Source organism: Patagioenas fasciata, chromosome 1 (assembly GCF_037038585.1).
Source record: "Patagioenas fasciata isolate bPatFas1 chromosome 1, bPatFas1.hap1, whole genome shotgun sequence".
Lineage (NCBI taxonomy): Eukaryota > Metazoa > Chordata > Aves > Columbiformes > Columbidae > Patagioenas > Patagioenas fasciata.
The window spans coordinates 159186356-159210615 of record NC_092520.1 but is presented as its reverse complement, the minus strand read 5'-3'; the positions used below and the strand labels follow the sequence as shown (position 1 = coordinate 159210615).

At 45.9% G+C, this 24260-nt stretch overlaps 1 protein-coding gene across 1 annotated transcript; it reads right to left on the bottom strand.

The window, feature by feature from the left end:
* On the bottom strand, positions 1–22408 carry KCNMB4 (potassium calcium-activated channel subfamily M regulatory beta subunit 4). The gene is made up of 3 exons (XM_065829577.2): positions 21957–22408; positions 11269–11396; positions 1–860 (listed from the first exon to the last, which is right to left on the bottom strand). The coding sequence occupies exons 1-3, from the start codon at positions 22293–22295 to the stop codon at positions 692–694; spliced, it is 636 nt and encodes a 211-aa protein (XP_065685649.1). The 5' UTR covers positions 22296–22408; the 3' UTR covers positions 1–691.
* Between the last annotated feature and the right edge of the window lie 1852 nt (positions 22409–24260).

Below are 24260 nucleotides of genomic sequence, written 5' to 3'. Positions count from 1 at the left end.
TTAGGTCCAGTGTTTAATCACCTTTTCCAATAATTGCTTCATTTTTTGAAGAAGTATTTCTGAGAGGTTTCTACATTTCTTCACAATGAACAGGTCATGATGAAAGATTTCACCTAGACACAGGCTAAAGTTTGAATTCTAAAATGAAGTTCTACACAGTGGAAAAAAAAAAAAAAAAAAAGAACAAAATCAGCACAGTGTTATTTTTGTCTTAAAGCTTTTTTTTTAAGGAAAAAAAAAAAGTTTTAAAAAAACCCAAACAATCAAACTTTATTATTTGGAAATACAGTCTATCATAAATTAAATATTTTAAATATTAATATTAAACAGTAGTAAAGATGACTTTGCAGAGATGAAATGAGCAACACCAGGGTGTTTTATAAACTGGCTCTCAATACTGCTAGGACCTGGGTAGCTGCTGTTCAGGACTAACAGCGCACAGCATATTTGGTGCAGCATAGATTTTTTTTTTGGTAGAATATACTTATTTACTGTCATAGCAGAAGAAGCAATTAGCTGACATTTCATGGGGCAGTCTCCCAAGAATAATCCTGAGGCAAAAGCAACTCCATCATTAGATGAGGCAGTGGAAGGAGGTGCAGCTGGGTGCCCCGCAGACCTAAAGTGTGTCGAGTTGCCCCATATGAGACCTTCTTACAACTTTTTTGTTTCCTATCAACAGCTTTGCTGTTTATAAATACTTCTTCTTTTTTATTGCCTCTGCCCTGACGGCCAAGCTCTTGGCGCAGATGGTCAGGAGCACAATGAGGACTCCAACCAGGAATGTAACCACAGGCCAGAGGAAGCAGTGCAAGAGGACAGTCTCGTCATGGGTGCGCTTCAGCATCACGTCATCTGGTCTGTGAAGAGAAGGAACAGAAGAGAGAGAAAATATAAACCAACTCGACATCATCAATTCATCATAAATGGAAAGCATCTGCCACGGAAACAATAAAGGTGTTTTATTTGCAATAGTGTTAGAAAATGATTCAGTAGACCGTTTCATTCACTGCTTTTGTTAGCCCATTTATCACCGGCACTCATGGCAGGCCGTGATGGCCTTACACTTGCAGGGTTTACAGGTTAACAAGTTCATTCAGATAAAAAAAATTAACAAGCATTGGTACTTTAGGTCTTCCAGGAGTCCTGGTCATCACAAAGAGCCGTGAGAGATACAGGATCACATTGTGGACTGAAAAACCACTCCAGAAAAAACACGACACCAAATAGCAGCTATAGATACCTGCCTCAAGTAGTAACAGACACTGTGCAATGAGCTTAAAGTGCAATTAAAGCTTCCCTTTTAGCCCAAACACATCCATGGGGCTATCTGGAGGCTCCTTACAAACCTCTTCCTGTGGTTTGGGTCTGGATGGAAAGCCAGTCCCTGTCCTCAGCACTGCACTGCTGGTGGCCCAGGTTAGCCCAGCCACACCAGCAGACAGGGGTCTGCACAAAACCTACCGCCAAGAGGACTCCTGTCCATCCCCAGAGTGCCAGAGGATCCCGACTCAGCTCCTTCCCAGCTGAGGCTATCTCAGCAATAAGCTGCGGTTTGGTACTACAAACATCAGCTGTTCAAGGGACTTGAGTTCGCTCCTACAGGGCTGCTTTGGGGAGCCTCCCCTGAAGATCTGAACCCCCGTGCCTCCGCCAACAACGCAGTCCCAGTTGGATGTGACAGATTTATGCATTTCAAAAGGGAAACGGAGGGACGAGAAGAATAGCAAGGAAGGGGCATCTCAAGAAGTTTGGAAATTCAGCATTGCCACATGTCTGGAAGATCAGGTGTCAATCTAACTCTTCTAAGTCTGGGAGGTTGCCTGGGAAATCTACTGGCAGGTTTTTCTCAGCTCTGGCTGTTTCTGCTCTCCCTGCAGTTTTTAACAGAGTTATTAAATCACTCTTGTGGCATTTGCACTTCGCTGCTGCTTTCCCACCTACAGCCAGAGACATGCAGTCTGCTGAAAAACTATCTGTCACAGAGGAAAACAGAACTTCTGCTAATTAGGAAAATATATATATCCTCTTGACTCCTCGCTTGGTCCTCACTTACATTGAACACTCCCATCTCACGTTGCTTCGTCAACACTACCCAATGCTCACAGCCTAAAATCCTGGCAGCCCAGGCTCATCCAGCCGGGTCCTGGGAGTTAAGTTGTCCTAACACAGGGGCACCTGGGAATCAGATACCTGCGCAATGACTGTGCTGTCTCTTCCCCAACAGCTTCATCCTGATCAGAAAGCAGCACTAAGAAAACATTCCCTGTAGGGAAAACAGGAAGAAACCTTGTTTCCTTCACAGAAAAGTTAACTAATGGAGGTGCCTGCAAATCTACAGGGCATTATCTGTCCTTAATGTGTTGGTGGAGACAGACCACAAGGCTACACTTGATCCTTGATTTAACTGCGCCCGCATTTGCATTTTGGGGTCTCTCCCCCAGAATTGCTCTGTGGAGATTCCTCCTCCCTATGCCAGCCTGCAAGTCCCCAAGGCTGGCACCCTGTGTCTCTATTTGTGTAGTAAGGAGCAGAATAAGTCTCTGATTATGAGCGGCTCGACTATATAAAAATTGAAACTTGGCAACACAGAAAATGGTCAAAAGAAACCCAGGTGTATTCAATAGTGGAATACATGAAGTCTGCTCAACTGAAGTCCTCCAGACACATAATCAGGCACATGTGGAGACCATAAATTGACGAAAATAACACTAACTTTATGGGCACAAACTCACCAGCCCATGCCATATAAATGACAGCACTCATACAGAAAAATCCTTTCACAGGAGTTATAATACTGCTTCCCTCAGATTTACTGTATCATCATCTCTGAATAACAGAGTGCTAATTGGCAAAGAGGCCATAAGTAGGCAGCATTCAATCCTCACAGCTCTCACTTTACAAGTGATATTTAATTTTGAGTATTTTTTGAGTGGATACAAATTAAAGAGTTCATAAATAAGGAGCAAGCGAACAAACTAGAAAATTGGATTCAGTTAGAGAAAAGAAAGTGTGATTGGGGAGAGCAAGATACCCTTTTGACTGAATCTGGGATATTTTTGAAAACATCTGTACCAAAGGTAGCAGCAATGGATGCCAAACACATAGGTGTGACTGTAACCCTTGCAACTCAGTAATTTAAAAGAGTTTCCATTTTGGAAAAGAGTCAAAGACTTACAGGGGCCTTTAATGAAGGCTCAGGATGAGATTTGGGTTCAGATGTACATTATTGCTATTCTTATCTACAGCAGGAGTGCTTGTGCAATTCCTCCATGGCAATTCACTGTCAACTGCTCACAGCATCTCTTCAGACAACGCATCAGGTCATGACTGAGTCCCCCCAAAAATATATCATTAAGTGACTATTGGCACCACATTTAAGATATTAAATGCCCTTCTTTAGCCAAGATGAGGGAGAAGCACTCCTGGAGGGTGACCCAGCACACAGGAGACCTCAGGGACCCTTGTGGATGTAGCTTCTCGGTACTGACCATTGGTGCCAAAGAATGGTGGGACAAATCCCAGCCCTGCTCCTACTTGGTTTGATCTGTGTGGTTATTCTGGTAGAACTACTGTGCTTTCAGCTGCTCTTTGTCTCATCCCAAATTAACTTTCCAGTGCAGATAAGCACTGCTGGACCCTATGAGTGAATGAGAATAGCTAATAAAGGCAGACAGTGCTGCCGGCAGATAGACCACATGCTTCTGGTTGGCAATATGTCCTGGTTATCTGCCTATAACAACTCATGGAATCTTATCAAGATCAACTTTGGCAGTGTATAATGCCATTTCTTTGCATTCATATGATTCTTGCCCTGTCATGTCAGGACCACCTCCTCTTTCCTGCATCTGCTGGCCCGCATGGAGAAGTTGCAGGATGTAGGGGAGAGCATTGGAGAGTGCTGGGGTGGTGGGAGAAGCAAGTGGAAGATGGGAGCATGGGCTTGGTGGTGCACAGCTGAGGAGCCCTTCCCTGCAGATCCATCACCAGAGATGACAGCAGTTACGGAAAGTGCTCTGGAAAACAACTCAGAGGGTGTAATAGCAGCAGAGGGTCCCACTGAGACACAGCTTTTATAGCAGAGGGAAATACTTGAAGAAGGGTTACTGAAAAACAAAATGTTTACTATTTTGATTTACAGAATAACCCCTTTTACCTCTGCTTTTTTGTTGCTGAGATTGTAAACAACAACTTCCAAAGCAAAGAGGGAAAATCAGCCCTGCTGCAGCCTCATGACATGCTGCATGAGACCCTGAACCCACTGCACCGCTGCCATAGCCCAAGGCCAGTGCTGGCAAGGAGCCATATGGCCAAACTGGCCAGTGTGACCTGAGAAGGACCATCCAGGCAGAGGAAAGCACCCCTGACCAGCAAAAACACCACAGTGGCACAAGAGTTATAGTGGACTTGCATATCCAAAGTGAGAGCAGCCCAAGGAGGGGGGCCTGGGCAGCCAGACATCCCCCGCAGCAGGAATGCTGCAGCCCCAGGAGCTCTGCAGGAGATGTGCAGAGGTAACTGCAGGGGCTTGGGAGCTCATCGTGGCCCCATGTGCCATGTCCTGCAAGTGAGGTAACTGGGCTGGTGCCCAGGTTTTCACTTGCTCCTTGGAAAGATGGGTAGGGAGGCACAGAGTGGGTGGCTTGCAAGCTGGATTTGCAGGTCCTGGCAGGAGCCAGGGAGTGGCATGGTGAGAAGTGTGAGAGAGGGCCTAGGAGGCTGTCTGGCTAAAAAACTGAAGAATAAACATGTTTGCATTTGTTTTCAGGTGATCCATGCCAGGCTAAAAAGTACAGGTATTTCGTGGGAGATCTGTAAGGTCCACAACAAGACCGGGAAAAATTAGAATGAATAGCAAGTCACTAATGATTAATTAACAGGTTAGGCTGCAGAGGCTTGATTTCACTTCTTCCAGGCTGTTTGTTATCCTCACAAGATGGCATCAGTTTAGGGGAAGAGCTATCCTCCACCTCCTGAAGAATGAATTATCACACAGAGCAGAACGGCCACCACCACCCATTGAGCCTTCAAAGGAACTGGTGAGGTGCAAAGAGCAGCTGTCCTCTGACATCTGAGTCTGCAGAGTGTTTATGGACATCCCTGGGACAACTCCTAAGCAATCCTGCAGTGAAGCCTGCCCATGGGACACCATCGTGCTGGGCACCTCACTGCAGCATCCTGATCTGGGATGAGCTCCTTACAAGGTGCTGCACTAGCTGCCCCTTGGGGATCAGCAAGAGCTGGATCTGTCCTGCTGTACTGGTACAAAAACCTTTAGCTTTGACTTCAGGGCTTGTACAGTGATTGATACAGGAGAGCTGCCCTGCATGTTTTTGAATCCAAATTATGCATACAGAGATATTTGCCTTGCCAAGCACAGATGGAGAATGTCACCAAAGAGAGCAAAGTCACTAATTGTGAGCCGTGAGGTTTATGCGGCCCATCACAGTTAACTTTTGAGCCCTGAGATGATCATGACAGCTGAGCTGTGAGATGAGTGAAGCCAGAGCTGGGCTGTGCTGGCAGAGGCAAGACCCCCAACGTGGCACTGCACTGTGATGGAGAAGACCAGTAGTTTAGAAACCAGACACCTTCAGGAGAATGAGCCTTTGAGTGTTTGTAATGTGCCCATGAAACAGAAATACACAGCAACAGGAAAATACTGCAGGCACCCAAGAACACTAGATACAGGCCAAAGGAGCTGAAAATTTTAGCTGAAATCTCTGGATTCCATCTCTAAAACCATATCTGTTATCAACAGCGGAAGCAAGGAGAGCAGGAGCCTGAAAAGGAGCCATGGACTGCCATGCGAATGGCAGGAGCGGCAGAGGCAGCTAGGAGGCCTGGGCAGAGAAAACAAGGAGGTGGTGGCAGGGGCAAGGGAGAAAGATGTATTTAAGAGGAAAGCAGCATAAAGAAGAGAGCTGTACTTCCACTGCAAGTAACGCCCTTCCTCGGGAAGAAAAATAAATGGCTAGGACATCCCAAACACAGCAACGTAACTGTTTTGGTTTTGCATGGCAAGGTCAGCATGTATCAAAACTGTGGTTTTGACATTTTCTTGCAACTTTTGTAGAGGTGACTTGCATGTTCCCAGAGCCTGAAGACTTCTTGTTTGGCTTGAAAACAGAAAAGGGAAGGTGCCCTTGCTCCTGGAGGAAACCCCCTGACAACAGACAAGGACAGGGCTTTGCTGGAAGCCCCCACAGCATCACTCCCTTGGTGCTGAGGCAGTGATGCCAAACCCAAAGGAGTTGTGTCATACCTGGAAATGTGGTTCTTTTCTCTGTGAAAATCAGCAGATATAATTAAAGACATTACCTTGTTCCTGAAAGTATAGTGCATTTAATAAATCCATTCTAGTTCTGTGACTTCCACAGAATACTTCAGTTCAAAGATGTTGATGAGAGGGGTTGCACATATTCTCCATAAGATTGGTAATGGACCGTCTCTTGTTTCTAGTGACGCCACCACTGAGATCACCAGTAAAGGCAAAGCCTCTCCAGGGGATGTACCCAAACTCCTAACACCAGTTTTCAGTACAAAACACAATGTCAGGGGCAAGAGAAAGACCTTGTGGGACAAAAGAGGGGGAAACCCCTGAATGCTTTCAAGCCCTGCTCAGGCACTGAGACATGGTTCTGCTGCAAATGGTGATGGCCACTGTGCAGCACCACTACTGCTGCCCAGCAGCAGCCCCAGGGTGAGAGAAGAATCAACAAAATTTTTTAAAAAGCCCTAAATAAGTCTCCAACTTAACTCTGAAAACACACCTTTCCTTTTCACTGAGCAGACAAGGAGGGAGGAATCTCGTTTTCATGGCTAAAAGGTGAAACCAGCACTAATTTTTAGCAGGATTTTGAGATCAGGGCTGGAGCCTCGTGGGGCTCTGACCAGGGGTAACTGGATTAGTTGCTGAATTATGCAACACATCCCAGTTAGGCTCTGTCAAGCAAGTTCATAACAGATCCTTGATACAGCAGGCCTCTGTCAGAGCCTTCGGAACAACTACTGAACATCATGGGAAGAACTGCAGTGCAGGGGTTACCGAAAGTCATGGAGGACCAAAAAGTTACAGGCATGTAAACATTTCAGTTTTCACTTACGCACCACATAGTACAGTTTGTTTGCCACAGCAAAAGCTGTGGCAGAGGTGGGGAGATGGGATGGGCAATCTGGATTTAAAGATGTTTACAGTCCGCATACGCTTATTTTGACCACAATTATTCATATTTCTTCACTATGACAAGCACTCCTCATGACTTTTTCCCCTGTTGTTGCAAGACACAGAGATCCTCAGCTGGATGGCTGCAGGCAGGGGCAGTACCATGTCTTACTAACAGCAATGTCCTTTCCCTCCCAGGCCCAAGCACTGCTCAACAAACAATACAGTAAAAGAAAGTATAGGTAATAGCAACATCATTTTCTGACCGGAGAGAATTAATTTAGAAAACTTTGTGAAGTACCAAAGCAAGCCAAGACTTCTGTTTCACCTTTTGTGAAAGAGCAGCACTACTATCTGAGCACCCTTGACTTCTGCAGATAATTATTCCCAGATAAATGACCTGCAGGGTATCCCAACACCATACAGGTGGTCACCAATCAATAGACAGTGTTTGCTCTTCAACTATCAGGTGAATTCATGTACAGTATCCTGCAGCAAACACAGAGGAGCATAAACCATGGCTGGTTCATTTGCTACTCTGTGGCAAGGAGACCAGAGTGTTCTTGCTGGAATGGGAGAACTGAGAGCTGAAAACCAATAGTGCCGTATAAATGAGCCACTAATACGAAACAACTTGACATATATTGCTCTACCCGTTTCTACATGGCATGAAACTGGGGGGGTCTGGGCTGATGGAGAATTCTGTTTCTCTCTTCTTGTTCTTGTTGTTGATGTCAATGAGACCTGTAACCTGAAGAAATAAAGTGACAGGATCTGTCCCATCCTGCCTCTTCTCACAGGCCTCCCACTTTAGGACATGCAGATGTGACCCTTGGCTGCACGCAGTCATGACTACAGACCCCTTAGGACACTTGGTGTGAGATCCACTAATGCTGAAGCACTGGAGCTCAGCACCTCCTCAAAACTCTGGCAACAGCCTGAGGACTTGATCTGAATTTGTCGTTTATTTTGAGCTCTGAAACACTGGGAGGTGGTTTCTGCTGGGCAGGGCTCCCTACAGACCTGACTATCATCATACCAATAGACAGACACCTTCTCCAGAGGTTTGGAAAAGCAACTTTCCCATGCAGTTTGCACCACTGGGCCCAACGGCAGCCAGAGAGGACTGGGACACTACAGGTAAGCTCCAACCATGGCAAAGCAAAATCTTGATTTTCAGTAAAGCTCCGAGCTCCAAGCTAAGCTGTGCTTTGGTTCCCTAAGATAAATGCCAGACAGCTAGTTGAGCTGGGCCTCTCTACATATATTAACAGAGAATGACTGAAATTGTCAAGTCTTCTTTCCAGCCCTTTTGTACAAATGGCATCACTTTCTTCTTCTTTTCAAACCAGCCTGCTGACAGGTGCCCCACCAAACTGAAAGGAGATGTTACCTGACAGTGTGTTCTGCATGCAGCAACAATTCTGAGATTTACGCTAAATTAAGCTTGATGAAGAGGAGACGATGTTCATTCGTTGCCTACATATTTACCTAGAGTTTTATTCTGCTGTTTCAAAAGAGAGTATTAATATTGCAAATACTACTCTCTCTAAGGAACCTACCAGTCTATTCTATGCTTTATACAGACTGACAGAGAAGAGATGGCTCATCCACACAATTTAAAGAATGCTAACAAAATGTGCACACTTCTATTTTGAAGTGAACAGATTTTTCCCTCAGTTTGGATGATTTTTTTACTGCTTCACAAGCTGTTTAGTCATCATAGCTCCAAAAGTATACCTAAGGAAGCACATTCCAAGTCAGCAAAACTTATCACTCAAAGCACATTCCTATCTCCAGAAGAAAATAGATGTCATACACATTTCAGCTTAGACTATCTTCAAGTATCTCTGGCAGCAAGCCTGTCTTCTGCTGTACATAAATTGTTGTATGATCAGCAAAACACAGTGTTTCATTGCATTTGGCAAGAACATCTAACAGTATAGGATGCAGCAACTATAAGGAAAAAAACCTTTCCCGAGTACTGCACAATTCCTCGGTGATAACCTATGTGAACGGCAGAGTCTAGGCAGCATGCACCCTTTGAGAGAATTTTGCCTTTGCTTTACCTATAGATGTGATGGGAGAACCAGCTCACCCAACTCTGGACACCTACTACCCAGATGCCTGCACCCAAGCAGATCCCTGAGCTCCTCCACAGGAAAGAAATACATACCTCTGGGCATCTGACCTATAGTAGGTATTTATTTTGGGATAAAATGAAAAGCTCCTATTTCTCTTCACTGACTATAAAAGCTACCTTTCACAGCATCTTGCCCCCACCAGCTCAGATGAATCCCATCCAGGATGTCTCCTGCACAAGATCCTGTGGTTCTGACCATCCTGCTTGCTCAGGCAGCGGCTGCTGCAGGTCCCGGGTCTCAATAGGCAGCACCTGCCTGCCCAACAAAGCCAAAGCCATCACTCGGCTCCTGGTTAGCAGACCCAAGTGCTGGCACCTTATGGACCAAATCAGTTACCAGGAAGGTCCCAGCCAGGTCTGGTGTCACCACACAGGGTGCCCTCAGTTTTAACCTCTGTATGCTGTAGACCAGGGGTGTCAAACTCATTTTCACGGGGTGGGGGGAGACACATCAGCCTCGTGGTAGCCTTCAAAGGGCTGAATGTAACTTTAGGACTGTGTAAATGTAGGAGTAGTTACATTTATACAGTCCTAAAATTACATTCATCCCTTTCAAGGCAACTGCAAGGCTGATGTGGCCCCCAGTGAAAATGAGTTCGACACCCCTGCTATAGACAGTTCTTTCCCCACTATAAGAAGCAAATATTTTTTGCTACATTACCCAGAATGAATGGTTTCCCCCTGCAAAGAGTTAACCAGGGACAATGGATTGTCATCCTTGGCAGGCCAACTAGGTCCTTGGACAAATCTGCAGCCCTCCACAGGAGAGCTGGACATCTCTGTGCCAGCTACCCTGCCCTAGCTTCCCAGTTTCTCCAAGATCCTAGCACACTCTGGCATCTGTTTTCCTCCTATTTGTCTTAATAAACTTGAATATTTGATGCCAACATGCTCACAATAAGCCTTGAACTGCACCAGGCTACTCCTATCTAGGTCTACCTCATCTGTTTAACTTCCAAACACTGGTGGCATAGGACTGGCCTTCTCCTTTAGTCCCTGACGTGGCAGACATTTATTCGAGTGCTTAACTCAGCAACAACGAACAGTCTTACCAGCTCTACTAAAATTACTTATCCTGGTCAAATTAAGCAAGTGTCATATGCCTCCAGAATTGGAGTCTAAACTCTGCAAAACCTTGGTTGATCTGAAGATCTTAAGTGTTCTCTTTCTGCCTCCCTGTATACATGGACCTATCGTTCCAATGATTGCTGTTTGCCCAAAATCCTCCCAGGGTGTCTGCACACTGTGGTAACAGTAAGTTGCTGCCACCACATCACCTTTTGTTTCCCAGCACATCATCATCAGATGAACAAAAGGACTCCTTCCTCTTCCTCTTTACTGAAGGAAGGAAACCACACATCACCCTCATACACATGTAAGTCACATCAAGGTTGGTAGTGAAAGTAAGAATTGAAACAGGAGAGGAGATGATTTAAGTTACAACTTCCCACTCTGCAAGCATGTGTGAAAACTGGCAGTTCTGTGAACATTTGTTACACATATCTGATTCATTAAGCTTCCATGAACACAATTCCTGAGCTGGTTTGCAGTATTTATTGGTCTCCCTTTTCTTCCAGCCTCTCATGAAGACAGCAGTATTTCTCTTCCATGGAGGCAAGAAACATTAATATCCAGAGATTTACCATCTGAGTTTTAAAAGCCAAGATGCCTTTTTTTTTTTTTTTTTCATAAAATTATATGTTTTAGGGGAAAATTTCCTCAGAGTTTTATGTTTTCACTTCAAGTGGTAAAACCGGTTTTCTACTTTCTACGTAGCTTTTCATCAGTTGAGTTCTCTTCCAAAGTTCTACACTAAACTCTGTGTGCTAAACCACATCAGTATATGGAACTGTGTGTATACACATATGCATGCATTTATATATATTTGCAAACAGAACCAATGGACAGTTGCTAAACCGATGCATAAACGCTTCTGCCTATGCAAATGTAGATTACTTACCTCAAGTGCTCATTAAAATAGCATGTAAATGATTGTGAACCCACTTTCTCTTTCCAGTATTTCTGCTTGTATGTGACGTTCTCAGAGTTCTCCTGATCGTCTCTTGCACAGGGAGGGATGTACGAACACTGGAAACACAGGATGAAAAACAGAGTTACTTCTGTGCTCTAGGACATAGGGCATCACTCTCTCTGAATTTCCCTCATAATATCGTGTGACTGAAACAGGCAAAGAATAGTAAGTACAGACTCCAAAGAAACAAAAAAAGAAAAATTAGCTGAGCTTCACTTCAATTGCTAGTTACTCCCTGCAGGTACTGGAAAAGAATCTGCCAGCATTCAGAAATGAAATAAAGGCTTTATCACGTTTTGTTCCCTTATCAAACCAAACTGCCACATAACACCTTGGGGTGTAAAGGTGATTGTTTCACTTTGATGTATTCCTAGCCAACTGCATGAATTAGATTTGAATTACTTCATCTTTTCAGTGAGGCACAAGTTTTGTTTAGCGCCATGCTAATAAATAACTAAAATATTGCGGCAAGCTTTCCCGGAGATGATGGGATATCTGATATCTGGCTGATACCTGCTGGCAAAAGACAAGTGTTCTTTCACTGTTACAATACAGGGAAACAAACACAGAAAGTTCAAAGCCCCAATTCAGCAAAAAGGTTCAGCATCTGCTTCTACCATATAGAAGTCAACAAGAGCTGAGTGTGCAGCTGAGCTATCTGCAGATCTCACCCTCAGACATCTGCTTCAAAGCCCAAAGAGATCAAAGGATGTTCCTCCCCCACCTCACTGCACTTGGGTCTGGGCTTTCAGAGTCTCAGCTCTGGGTCGCACACAGCCCACATATCTTGTTTCCAAGTCTCATCTTCGACATATCACCCTTCCCGCCTAGCCACAGTGAGTTAAACAAGGAAAAAAAAAAAACAGTCCACGGAATAAAATGTTGGCAGTATCAAGACCTCAGTGTCTAAGCAAAATCCCTCCTGTTGTTACCAGGCATCCATATGGGAAGTCATTACAAATGTTGAACCAAACTGAGCAACACAGCTTCACTTCTCCTCAGATAACATAAAGGCTTTTGGCCCTAGAGGATGCATGAACAGAAAGGCTCAAGGTGCACACGCAAATATTTAATTCCTTTAAAACTGGGAGCTGCAAGCGGAAAAATATGACTGGGAAGATAGCTAAAAAATCTGCTACTTAGGTAGGATAAGGAAGCAAGTATCCCCACAAATTATCACGAGTTTCTTCATAGTATCTGGAAGGCAACAAGAACTAGCAGAGAAACACACCCTCTAACCTGGAAATAAAAACCACCATGACTCACTACGCCTAGTGAGTGCTTTCTTCTCCTTCTCCATTTGGTGAGGCTTCACAGGGGCCTACCATGCCGCTGGTTACACGCTATATCCTAGCTGTACAGATCTAGATGTCCATCTCAACCACACGACAGCTTCAATCTTTGCCATTCGTTGGGGAGGGGATAAATCTCCAGATATTATTGGCTTGTCATGTAGAACATGACCACTTCTGTCAACACTTAAAAATGCTGCAAGTAGCATCCATGCTTCAAACTGGAAGGATCTGCAAGGTCTTGTTTGTTGCTTCCAAGTTGAAATTTGTCTTTTTCACATGCAAGGGTGCCTGTTCCCACATGTGCCCACACCCAGTGTTGCCACAGCACTGAACTCCCTTTAGATCCTTGTTCAGATGACCTAAACAAGGATTCTCCCACTGCTGATGACAAACGACTGAAATGAGCAGCAACACCACTCTACCTCAGAAGCCAGGACACAGGATTTATCACAAGTTATTTCCTTCTTAGATAATATTCCTTGGCCAGCAATGGTTTTGGTTTAATTTCGTACTTTGGAAGCATCAACCAAACTCCTCTTTCCTCACATCTGCGCAGCAGCTAGAAGGAGTCAGCAGATTTGGCTTGAAGACCCCTGAGGGCAATGCTGGCTCTGCTCTGTCCCCTTGACAGTCACCAACATGCCATACCACCCCACCTGGTCCCCTCCTGGTGCTCCCTGCTTGGCTCAGGGTCCAGCACTCCCAGCCTTCTCTGTTCTGCTATTCTTCTTCATGAAGCCTTTCAGATCCTGCTGTGGAAACGGTACCATATGTCCTGATTTTGTTAAAAAACAAGTTTCTCTTTTAGTGAATTTTTGCCTGTCAGCTAAAGCCTTCATATTAGCTGCATTTTCCTGGAGAACCCAACACATGTTTTGGTTAAACCTAGCAATGGAATGCAAACTTATTGATAAGCACGGATGGACATCTCGCGAGAGGGGCAACGAGAAACTGGTGATCGAGAGACTGACCAACGGTGTATAACATTCCATTCACGTGAATACTTCATATAAAAGTGGGAGATCACGAGGATCTCGTCCCTTTTGCCTTTTCCCTTTTTTCCTCATGGCTGACATTAGGAGAGGACCTTGCTGGTCGTCCCTGCGAACTGAGGCCTAGTGACAGACTGAATCCAGCTCCGGTTGGCTACAGAGTCTAATCCAGGACTTCGGGTGCTGGCTCTGCAGTTGCTGAGACTTACAAGATTGGTTTTGTATATTTTGTATTATTTTCTCTATTCTTATTAGTAGCGTTAGTAAAACATCTTTAACTTTTCCAACTCTCTTCTCTCTGTCCTTCTTTCCCTCCCGATCGCCTGTCCTGAGTGGGAAGGGGGGAGAGGGAGGGGAAAAAGGGGGAAGTGGGGGGGAGAGGAGGTTAACAATACATCTGCCAGGGTTTGATTGTCACCCCGCAATCCTAACCCTCGACACCATATCCCACCAGTTGTACACTCGCTGCCCATGTCTGACTGTAACCTACACCTTGCTCTTCCCCAAGCCCTCAGCTTTTAGATATGCTCTTGCAATACAGTGATACAAGAGAGCAGAAGTAAACAGACTTTACTTAGAGTTCCTCAAACCAACCAGTACATAAAATGCAGAACTAGAGAGAACAACTAGGTATCAATATACATTTTTCAGCCTAAATTTCCTCATTGATATCAAAAACTCCTTTTTGTGTGGTACCAACTCCAGCATGAAGCTTCCCTCTCTCCTCTGAAATGTTTCTTCACCACAGATGAGCCTAATCCTGTCCTCTGCTACGAAAACAGGACCACCACACCACTCCTTTGCTGGACAGACTTCCTCTGGATCCTTCAGAGACTTACCTCCACCAAATATTATGTGAATCCTTCACAAAATTCACAACCTGGTGAACCATTGTTTGTCCCCATTTTGAGTTTCAGGCTTAGAAACAGCTGCAGAGATCTCTTTTCCCAAGAGATGTCCGTCTGAACGGACAAGTAGCAAGCTCTAACACTCTCCAAGGACAGCTCCGTCACAGAGGTCTTCACAATTTTTGACACCAGTCCCCAGGCTTTTAGCTCAATATGAAGCTATTAAAAATGAAGTCTTTCAGGGAAGGGATTTTGTTTGGTTTAGAAGATGTGAAGGGGCTCACAAACAGCTTCCCCAATCAACATGTCCATCTTTTCTCATGCCAAGGTGAGACAGTGTGTGGGAGTACCGCAAATACCTACAGGAGGGACACATGGAAGTTGGGGACAATGGTGAATATGCTCCCTGTAACTCAGACCTCACACCACTCTTTGCACAAGCAACTCCAATAACAGTTGACAGAAAACACGCTGGATTCATTTCCATCTCTTTATCTTCATGTGGAAAATGCAAAGGAGATACTCAGGGGCTTGCCATAAATTCATGGGACCTCATTGTTTGAGCCTGTCAAGGATTAGCAGTCTTGAAAAGAGGAGTGGCCTCTGCCCAAGGCAAAATGATCATCATATGAATCCCAGAGGTCACCTTGGATCATTTCCTCAACCTGATGAAGGCCTTGAGCCATGATGAACACCCAAGGTCGAACTCTAACATGAACTTACCACCTGCTGCACGAACACCGGAGCTTGTTTGCCTCCCCAGGATGCCAGCACGATTCATATTAACCTGAAGTTCATTTGAGCCCTTTCTCATCCACGTAGGTGGTGGATCTCTCTTTCCATAGCCTCCCAAGCACACTTCTTGGGGACTCTGCTTGATCAGCTGTATCACCCTCCAAAGCACAGTCAGCAGGCAGATAAAAGGAAGCCATAACCTGGCAACTTCCGCTGATGTGAGTTGCTGGATGAACCCGAAACAACCTCCCGCTTTAGCAACAGGCAATTTCTGAAAGGTTAATTCCACAGTCCTCCCCCACAAGACAGAGTATGAAATTTTATCATCAAAACAAACAAATGCCAGGCAGTTCAAAGCAAATTAGGATGCCTCGTGCTCACCTGCAGCTCATGCAGGAACATCCATTTTCAGTGGAAGTGTCCCACTCTCTATTTCTTTGATGTTTTTTTTTTCTTAAACAAGTTACAGTCAAGTTGGGGAATAGCACTTAAGATTAGACATTCAGAGTAATTCTAATGGAGCGGAGGCCTTTTCAGCGGATCTATTGGTACATGGTGCCATAATCACACCTCCTACACCATGTCATAGCAACAATAAAATTATGATGTAATTCAAATACAGTCTCAATTACACTGTTCAAAATCAGTATCAGGCTAATAATATTGCCCCTTCACTCAAAGCCAGTGTTTGGATAGATGACTCAGGATTCAATTCAGTAAAAATGTCAGCGAGCAGCTAAAATACCTTTACATAAAGGTTTTGTAAAATCTCTATGTGTGTGTGCTTCTGGGTGCTCTCATCTGCAGATGCCTGTGAAGATTCCTGGTTCCTTCTGAACACTTAATCAGAGCAGATAGTCTTTCATATCATGGCAAAGGGACAGAGGCATGAACTCTTGACCATGGTTTAGGTCCCAGGTTGTATTTCATGCATTTCAAAGATTAATTCTTGCCTAAATCAGCCAAATTTTTTAGGAAAAAGAAGCCAGACTTAGTAGGCTTTGAGGGAAACTGTCTCAAGCCTGGAAGACACTGTCTACAAGATCAGACCAAGAAAATCCCAAATGCAAATAGATGTAAGGATCCAAAGGAGAAACAAGTCAGCCCATAAGAAGACAAGCCAATAGCACTAAGAAGCAAATCTCCAGCCTCAGTGTCCAAGCGACTTGTTGAGGACCGACCTGCTGGTTGCTGGTGAATGTACCATTTGCTTGGCGTGGTAGAGAACCCCCACATTGTGTGCTGTACAGGTTGGGAATCTTGTGATGAAATGAAAGAGCAGAAAGGATGCTCCAGGTAAGTATCACTCCAAAAGTATAATGCACCACTGAAGCCAAGATTTTCTGATTCCTGATTGCCAAGTGTACTGGGTTTGCATGGCAAGATTTTGGTAGCAAAGGGGCTACACGGGTAGCTTCTGTGAGAAGCTGCTAGAAGTTTCTGCTATGCTCAATAGAGCCAAGGCCAGACAGTTCCAAGATGGATCTGCCACTGGCCAAAGCTGAGCCTATCAGCAATGGTAGAGGTGCCTCTGCGATAACACACTTAAGAAGGGGGAAAAACTGCTGTGACACAGCAACTGGAGAGAGGTTTGAGAATACAGGAGAGAACAACTCTGCAGATGCCAAGGTCAGTGAAGAAGGAGGGGGAGAAGCTGCTCCAGGCACCAGAGTAGAAATTCCCCTGTAGGCCATGGTGAGGCCGGCCATCCCCTGCAGCCCATGAAGGTCCATGGTGGAGCAGAGATCCACCTGCAGTCCAGGTAGGACCCTACGCTGGAGCAGGCTCCTGGCAGGACCTGTGGCCCCATGGAGAGAGGAGCCCGGGCTGGAACAGGTTTGCTGGCAGGACTTGTGACCCTGTGGGGGACTCAGGCCGGAGCAGTCTGTTCCTGAAGGACTGCACCCTGGGGAAGGGACCCACACTGGAGCAGTTCCTGAAGAACTGCAGCCCATGGGAAGGACCCACACTGGAGAAGCTCATGGAGGCCTGTCTCCTGTGGGAGGGACCCCACGCTGGAGCGGGGGAGGAGTGTGAGGAGGAAGGAGCAGCAGAGACAACGTGTGATGAACTGACCACAACCCTCATTTCCGGTCCCCCCGTGCCACTTGGGTGGAGGAGGTAGAAAAATCAGGAATGAAGTTGAGCCTGGGTGTTTTAAGATTTGGGTTTATTTCTCATTACCCTTCTCTGATTAATTTAAATTAAATTAATTGTAATGATTAATTTCCCTGAGTCAAGTCCTGTTTGCCCGTGACACTAATTGGTGAGTGATCTCTCCCCATCCTTATCGTGACCCATGAGCCTTTCGTTATATTTTCTCCCCCCTGTCCAGCTGAGGAGGGGAAAGATAGAGTGGTTTTGGTGGACACCTGCTGTCCAGCCAGGACCAACCCGCCACACCAGGCAATGTATGAGCTTTCCCTAACTTTGTCTGTGAGCATCTCTGTGCATTACTGAGTTATCTTCATGGCCTGGAAGGGAGGAAGCGCTGCCATAACCATCCTGCTGTGGCAGGAGATGGGCAGGGGGACTTGCTCTGTTAGTACAAAGAAAATGCTTCCCTCCCAGATGACTGCACCGAAGAAGCTGGAGCTGAGCCTCATGTGTTTTTCACCTGCTTCCCTCAGCACAGAGAAACCCACCAGCAGTGACTAAACCCACGGCCCCTCACAGAGTCTGGAGGCAGCAAGGGGTGCTCCAGGTGAGACGGGAGGGCCGTGGGGTTTATCTGCAGCACCTGGGGCTGCTTCCAGAGGAATCACTAGACAGCATCTGCAGAGTTTGCCCATCACAGGCACCAGTGCAAACACAGAACTGACGCTTCACCAGATGCATCAGACCCTTCCAAAATCATTGTAGCGCTGGGCATATTTTGGTATTAAACATCCTCTGTCACAGGTCGTACTTAAGAGAATCCAAAACCAATTCTATTTACAAGTACACGGAGGAGATAGCTGTGTATAACCTCATCAGGCTGAATGGTGACAGAAGGAAGTGTGACAGGAGCACACGCAGAGCACAGACAAGGAGCAGTGGCTGCCTCTGCTCTGCACCCCTGTCCAGGGACAGGGACGGGGACAACCGGCTCCTGCTGTGCAGCTGCTGATGTGTCAGGCTCGCCAGTCACTCCAACAAAAGTCTCTTTATCAAAACAGCGGGCAGGTTCTTCCTGCCCTACACTTAACTTTAAACATAGAAAAGGAAAAGTCTAAAAAGCTGGGAAGTAGATAGTTTTAGCATCTGACAAAACCCACTGTTATTTTACCAAATAAAACCTACAGCCTGGTCCCTGTGCTGGTTGTATGTGGTGCCGACTCACTCAACCACCAGAGCGATAGTGACAAATTGACTTTGGAATTAATCCGCCTTCAACCTTATCTCAGAGATTATTATTGCTATCAAGACAGCTGAAGAAAGGCTACCATCCCTTGGTTGAAATTTCTTCCTCTGAGATAACAATTAAATTTATTTTAAAAAATCCACAAATCACTTGGTCTGAACACAAATGTAATCATGCCTGGTGCTTTATATATACATTTCTGGATTAACTCTGACCCAGCTATATAATCTTTTAAGAGCTACAGTGAATCCTGGGCTGTACAATGATGTGATTATCTTAGGAAGCAAGAGAGAGAAAAATTACAAAAAATTCTTTTTCCTGCAGCTAGACTTCTCTAGACCAAACAGATTCGTAGATGCTGTTGTGTTTATACACCAGTCCACTCCACTACAGAAAGCAGAATATTTTTAGTTCAATACACTGGGGATTTTTGGTGGGGAGTGAAGCTGCCAACTGATTCAGTATTGTTGCATGTTTTAAGGAGCCTGAACTATGACTTTTCTGCACTGTTGTTTTACCAGGAAGAATTGCTACCCCACAAAGAGAAGCAGCTAAACAGAATGCAAAATTTAAAGACTGATCATAACAAAATTGGTGGGTTTTTTTCTTTCTAGTTATTTGGAACTGATTAGTGTGCTGTACGTCTAATTGCATGAACACAAGCGAGCATGTTGTGGGAAGGTGATGGAAATGGGAAGGGTTAAATGTCTCCTGAGGTGTTTATTCGTAAATACATACTGGATCCCAAGCACTAAATCCAGCAGATTGCTAGTCTGTTGGTACGACTAGTCTATCTCAGCATAAAATCCTGAAAGCTTTTAAAGACGGTGACACTTTAGGACAAAAATTAAAAGAATGTAACTGCTTAGCTACACAGACATTAAACTTGGGAAAAAAGGGAAAACCAAAGTGACAGCTACACATGTCATTCCTTTAAAAGGATATGTTTTCCTAATGAAAGCTAAACAACTTTTCTTCTTATTTTGTATTGGTTTTACGTAAGCTCCTTAAGGTAAGGAAAACAATTGGAGCACATTTTTGTATTTCTGTGTTGTTTTCCACTTGGTTAAATTCAATTACTACCAGAGAATGTGGTTACATCAAAAAATACATCCTTTCTTCTTGGTCTCATCTGGTAAATCAGATTCAATGCTCAGCAATCAATATGCCAGAGTAAACAGTCCGCGCCTAGAGATGCAAGGTGCAAGCTAGGGAAAATGGATTATATTTGTAAAAGCATGCAAATGCAACACGCTGCCAACACACAGCCCTGTGTTTCTTTATTAATTGTTGAATAAAAGCAGGCTTCTGAGTGACATTTACAGGTATCGCTTCTGAAGTTCTGGGTGCCTCCTTGTGGAAATCGCAATCCAGTAATTGTGATTCTCCCCCTCCCAATGGACTTCCAGAAAGGCATGAGAAGATGAGATCAAGTAGTAAAAACAAAACAAAACACTGGGACTACTCAGAGAGATGTTACGGTTGCAGCCCAGTTTGAAAGCCTCTGCTGAAACCAAGGGTGCTGCAGGAGGTGCAGAGCCCAGGCACGCTGGTGGCACAGCTCACCATCCACCTCCTCCCTCCTCCCACCTCTTGCCCCTGCTGGAGATGGCCACAGCAGGACCATTGGTCCATGCTCAGGGGCAGCCACACTGCAGCAACACAACATCTTCACCCCATATCAAAAGGGCATTTCATCAACTACTCCCAGCCCATCTGAAGGTGGAGAGAGGGTTAGGGAAGTCCTGGTGCTTGGACAGCTGGGTGCTCACAGTGGACCTCTTCATAACCATGGCCATCTTCCACAGGTAGCCTGGCAGCAGCACCCCCAGGGAAAGGTGCAGCAGGCACCATTCAGCTCTGCGGCTTCATCGCTCATTGCTTCTGAGTGGTGCCAACAATCTAATCCAAATCCTGTCAGACTTATCATTCTACTTTGTGCTCTGCTGATTTTTGCCCCAACAAAGCCCACAAGCTGCCAAGGAGAAAAAAACAACCACCAAACTCAAAGCTTGCAACTTAATCCATCTTCCAAGCGACAGAGCCACACGGTTGCAACTATGACTGCGGAGATGCGAGGCTGTACATCCCAAACTAGACACAAAAATCCACACCCCAGCCCCAGCGCGCAGACCCCTGCATCATGCATAGCACGACCCTTGGCATTGTGCTACATACACATCTCGGTTGAAGAGCTAAAATTCGCTTCTCCAGCACACTCCTAGTTTTGGGTTCTTTCAGGTGGAAGGTGTGTGTGGGGGGGATATTCTGCCACATTTTTTATTTTCTGGAAACTACTTAACAAAATCTCCTCCACTCAGGTAGTACACTTGGCAAGCTGATATTTACTCAGCATGAAAAGAAAAAGAAGAATAACTGTGTTTAAATAAAGAAAAAAAAACACAAGTCACACACTGCCTTTAAACTATTCTAGTTTGCTAGAAGATGTTACTTTAAAGATGTCTCTGTTTGGTCTGTTCTTGTGTGGGTGATGGAGAAGTTTGAGAATCAAAACAGCACCAAAGAAACTTCTGTTTCAGCACAGACCTCTCCCCAGTGCCCCGTCACCTGTGGCTCCGTTAAAATTTCTCCTTGCACTTCGAGGAGCTGCTCTGGGAAGCCACTCACCCTCTGGGACAAACTGCCCAACAACAGCAAGACTTTCTCCCCGGCTTCTCCCCGGTGTCCCGGAGCCGCCCCCGGGACCGGCAGCGGAGCCAACCCGCTGTTCCCACCGCGCTGCCAGCCCGGGGTGGCCCCGCACCCGCGGGAGAGATGACCCGGGGTTGAGGCTGTACGGAAGTACGTGCATATATATATATAATGTGGGTGTGTATATATATTGTTACACTATATATAGCATAGTGTTATACTACACTACATAGCGTAGTGTAGTACTACGTAGTGTGAGTGTTTCACAGAATCCCAGAATGTTAGGATTTGGAAGGGACCTCGAAAGATCATCTAGTCCAATCCCTCTGCCGGAGCAGGAACACCTAGATGAGGTTACACAGGAAGGCGTCCAGGCGGGTTTTGAATGTCTCTAGAGAAGGAGACTCCACAATCTCCCTGGGCAGCTATGTATACACTCACTAGGTAAAGTATTTGTAAATATATATATATATACATACACACACACACACACACTATACATATGTACTTTTTGCTGAGTAACAGCGCAGAGACTTTTCAAAAGGATGCTCCGCCACTTCATCCATTCCTCCCGTCAGAGAAAAACATGCACCCCGATGGAGGGCGGTGGCAGGGGAGCTGGACCCTAAATGAGGGTGAAAGGGCACTCAGCATCGCGGCGACGGGGCAGGATTTGCCCTACGGGACATCCCAGCACCACCACCACCCCGATTCCCCGCCATTCAGGAGCGCAGCGCTACGCGGGTCTCACCTTGGGGTTGGTGCGGAGCTGCCGCTCGTCCTCATGGAGCAGCGCAGGGGCGGAGGAGCGGGAGGTGCGGACCAGGACCTGCAGGCAGGGGTAGCGGGCGGTCCCGCGGCAGGCGGCCCCGCAGGAGAAGGTGCAGGAGAAGCGCTCCCCGAGCTGCCGCACCGCCAGCACCGTGCAGTTAGCGGAACCGCCGCCTCCCCGCTCCTGCAGCGCCGGGCGCAGCCAACAGCAACCCAAACCCAGCAGGGAAAGCAAGCCGGCGGCGATGAGAAGGAAACCCAGCCGCATGCTCTTGTCCTCCGCCTCCGTGTATTCGTAAATCGCCCGGCTCCGCGCCATCGCCCCGTTGCCGCTGACATCCGCCGCCGGGCAGCCGCTGCCATCGGGTAAAGCTCCCCCGCTGTTCCCCGCCTCCCTGCCCGCCTCCTCCCCACGGGCGGGCGGGTGTGCGTGTAGCCAGGGGGAAAAAAAAAAAAAAAAAAGTAGATAAAAAAATAAAATACAAATATAAACCCGGTTGACCTAATTCGAGCCCCTCCGGGGGTGGAAGGGCCAGATTGCAACGGGATTATCTGGCCGGGGAGATTTGCTGCGGGAAGGGTTAGTCTGGATTAATACCGGGTGCTGTGCAAGGTGCAATCTCTAGAGGGGGGCAGGCGAGCGGGGGGACAGCAATTTACCTCAAGGGCGTGTTGCAGTTCTCCCACCTGCCTGCCCCTCACTAAGCCGACATCTCCCACACAGGATGGGGTAGCGACCCTGCACATAAATCCAGAAGAATAAAATCACGACTTGTACTAGGACCTGAAAATAGTTTGTGCTTCCTAATTCTCACTGCAAGCTTGGTTAAGTCCCAGGGTCCAGTAGAGGCTGTGTGAAGTCACGCTCAGTACCCCATATGCACAAATCCGCGAGGTCTCTATGTATACATGCAGAGTCAGACCCGAAGTTAAAGAAATTAAAGATCTGGAGGTGAGGAAGCAGCTGCTCTTTTCACCTTAATAACTGAGAAGGGAAATAATGGGAGTTGGTTGAGCCTTATCCCGCCTCAACAGGACTTTCTGGGGATGCAGGGCAAGTCCCCTGCTCTGGCCAGCCCCAAATCCAGCATCTGCACAGCAGGGACAGACCCATCCTCCAAGTCATTCATTTTTATTTGGAGACAACAGGTAAGCAAAATGAGAGCTGTCAAGATGTTTTAGGCAGGAACTGCTTTCAAGAGGAAGGTATCAACCTCTGAAAGGTCCCCCAAGGAAGTGCGCTCTTCAAAGCTGGTCTGTAGAAAAGCAGTCAGTCCAAGAATATACATTTAGTTTGCAAATAAAGTTTGGTTATTATCTACCACAACAACACAACAGAACAAGCTTTTTGGTGCCAAGCTACCATAAACAATAGTTACATTTTTATTCCACAGTCTTTATCATAGGCAATTAGGTAGAACAAAATGTGACAGTTTCAGAACCGATAGTTGGACTTGATGATACAGCAGACAAGGAGGTACACAAATAATAGGAAAATAAATATGGGAAACAGCACTTTCCTCTGGCCACCTTTTTCAATTACTTATCCACTGCAGAGTACAACATCAAACTTTCAAAAATAAGGTTGATCCATAGGTTCTGCAAATGGACTATTGAGAAAGGTTCGGCAGGAAGGCTATTAAGAACCCACATTGTGACACGAATATAAATGGATGCAAATATTGTCCTTGGTTGTACCAGTGGCGCTACCATGCCGCTCTCAGGCCAGTTGCTCTGTAGTAGCCATTCCTAACGCCAAAGGGTTTCAGAAAATGTATGCTGCTACAGGCCCGGGATTTTTTAATCTACTGTTTTTACTTAAACACGCAATAGGTTTTTACACTAAAAACAGAACACATCTTGGTCAGTCCTTGGCTCAGTTCATCCATTCCCATCAGTCAGGCCTTGCTGCCAGTGCTTGTGGTGGCGTTTGCTGTGTAGAGCTTCTATATTGTAAACCAATAAATTTTTAGTCAGATAGATTAGGTGCCTGCCACCTGCTGCCACCTTCCTGAGGAAAGCTCCAGCCCTGCTTTCCCAGTTTAGATGGGCTGTGACTTTCCACCTTACCTTTTGAACAGCTGGTGTCGAGTCTCCCTGTGTTCAGTACTCGGTTCAATTCCCTGCTGTCACCCATACACAAAGCACCGTCAGCTGAAAACGAAGGCAGCAGCTCACCAGGTAAACACAGTAACCTTGAGAGTTAGTCCTCCTGCGTGCATCCAACACCTACATCACCCATGGCCAAAGGAGATGCTGAGACTGTATTTTAATTTAGAACGTT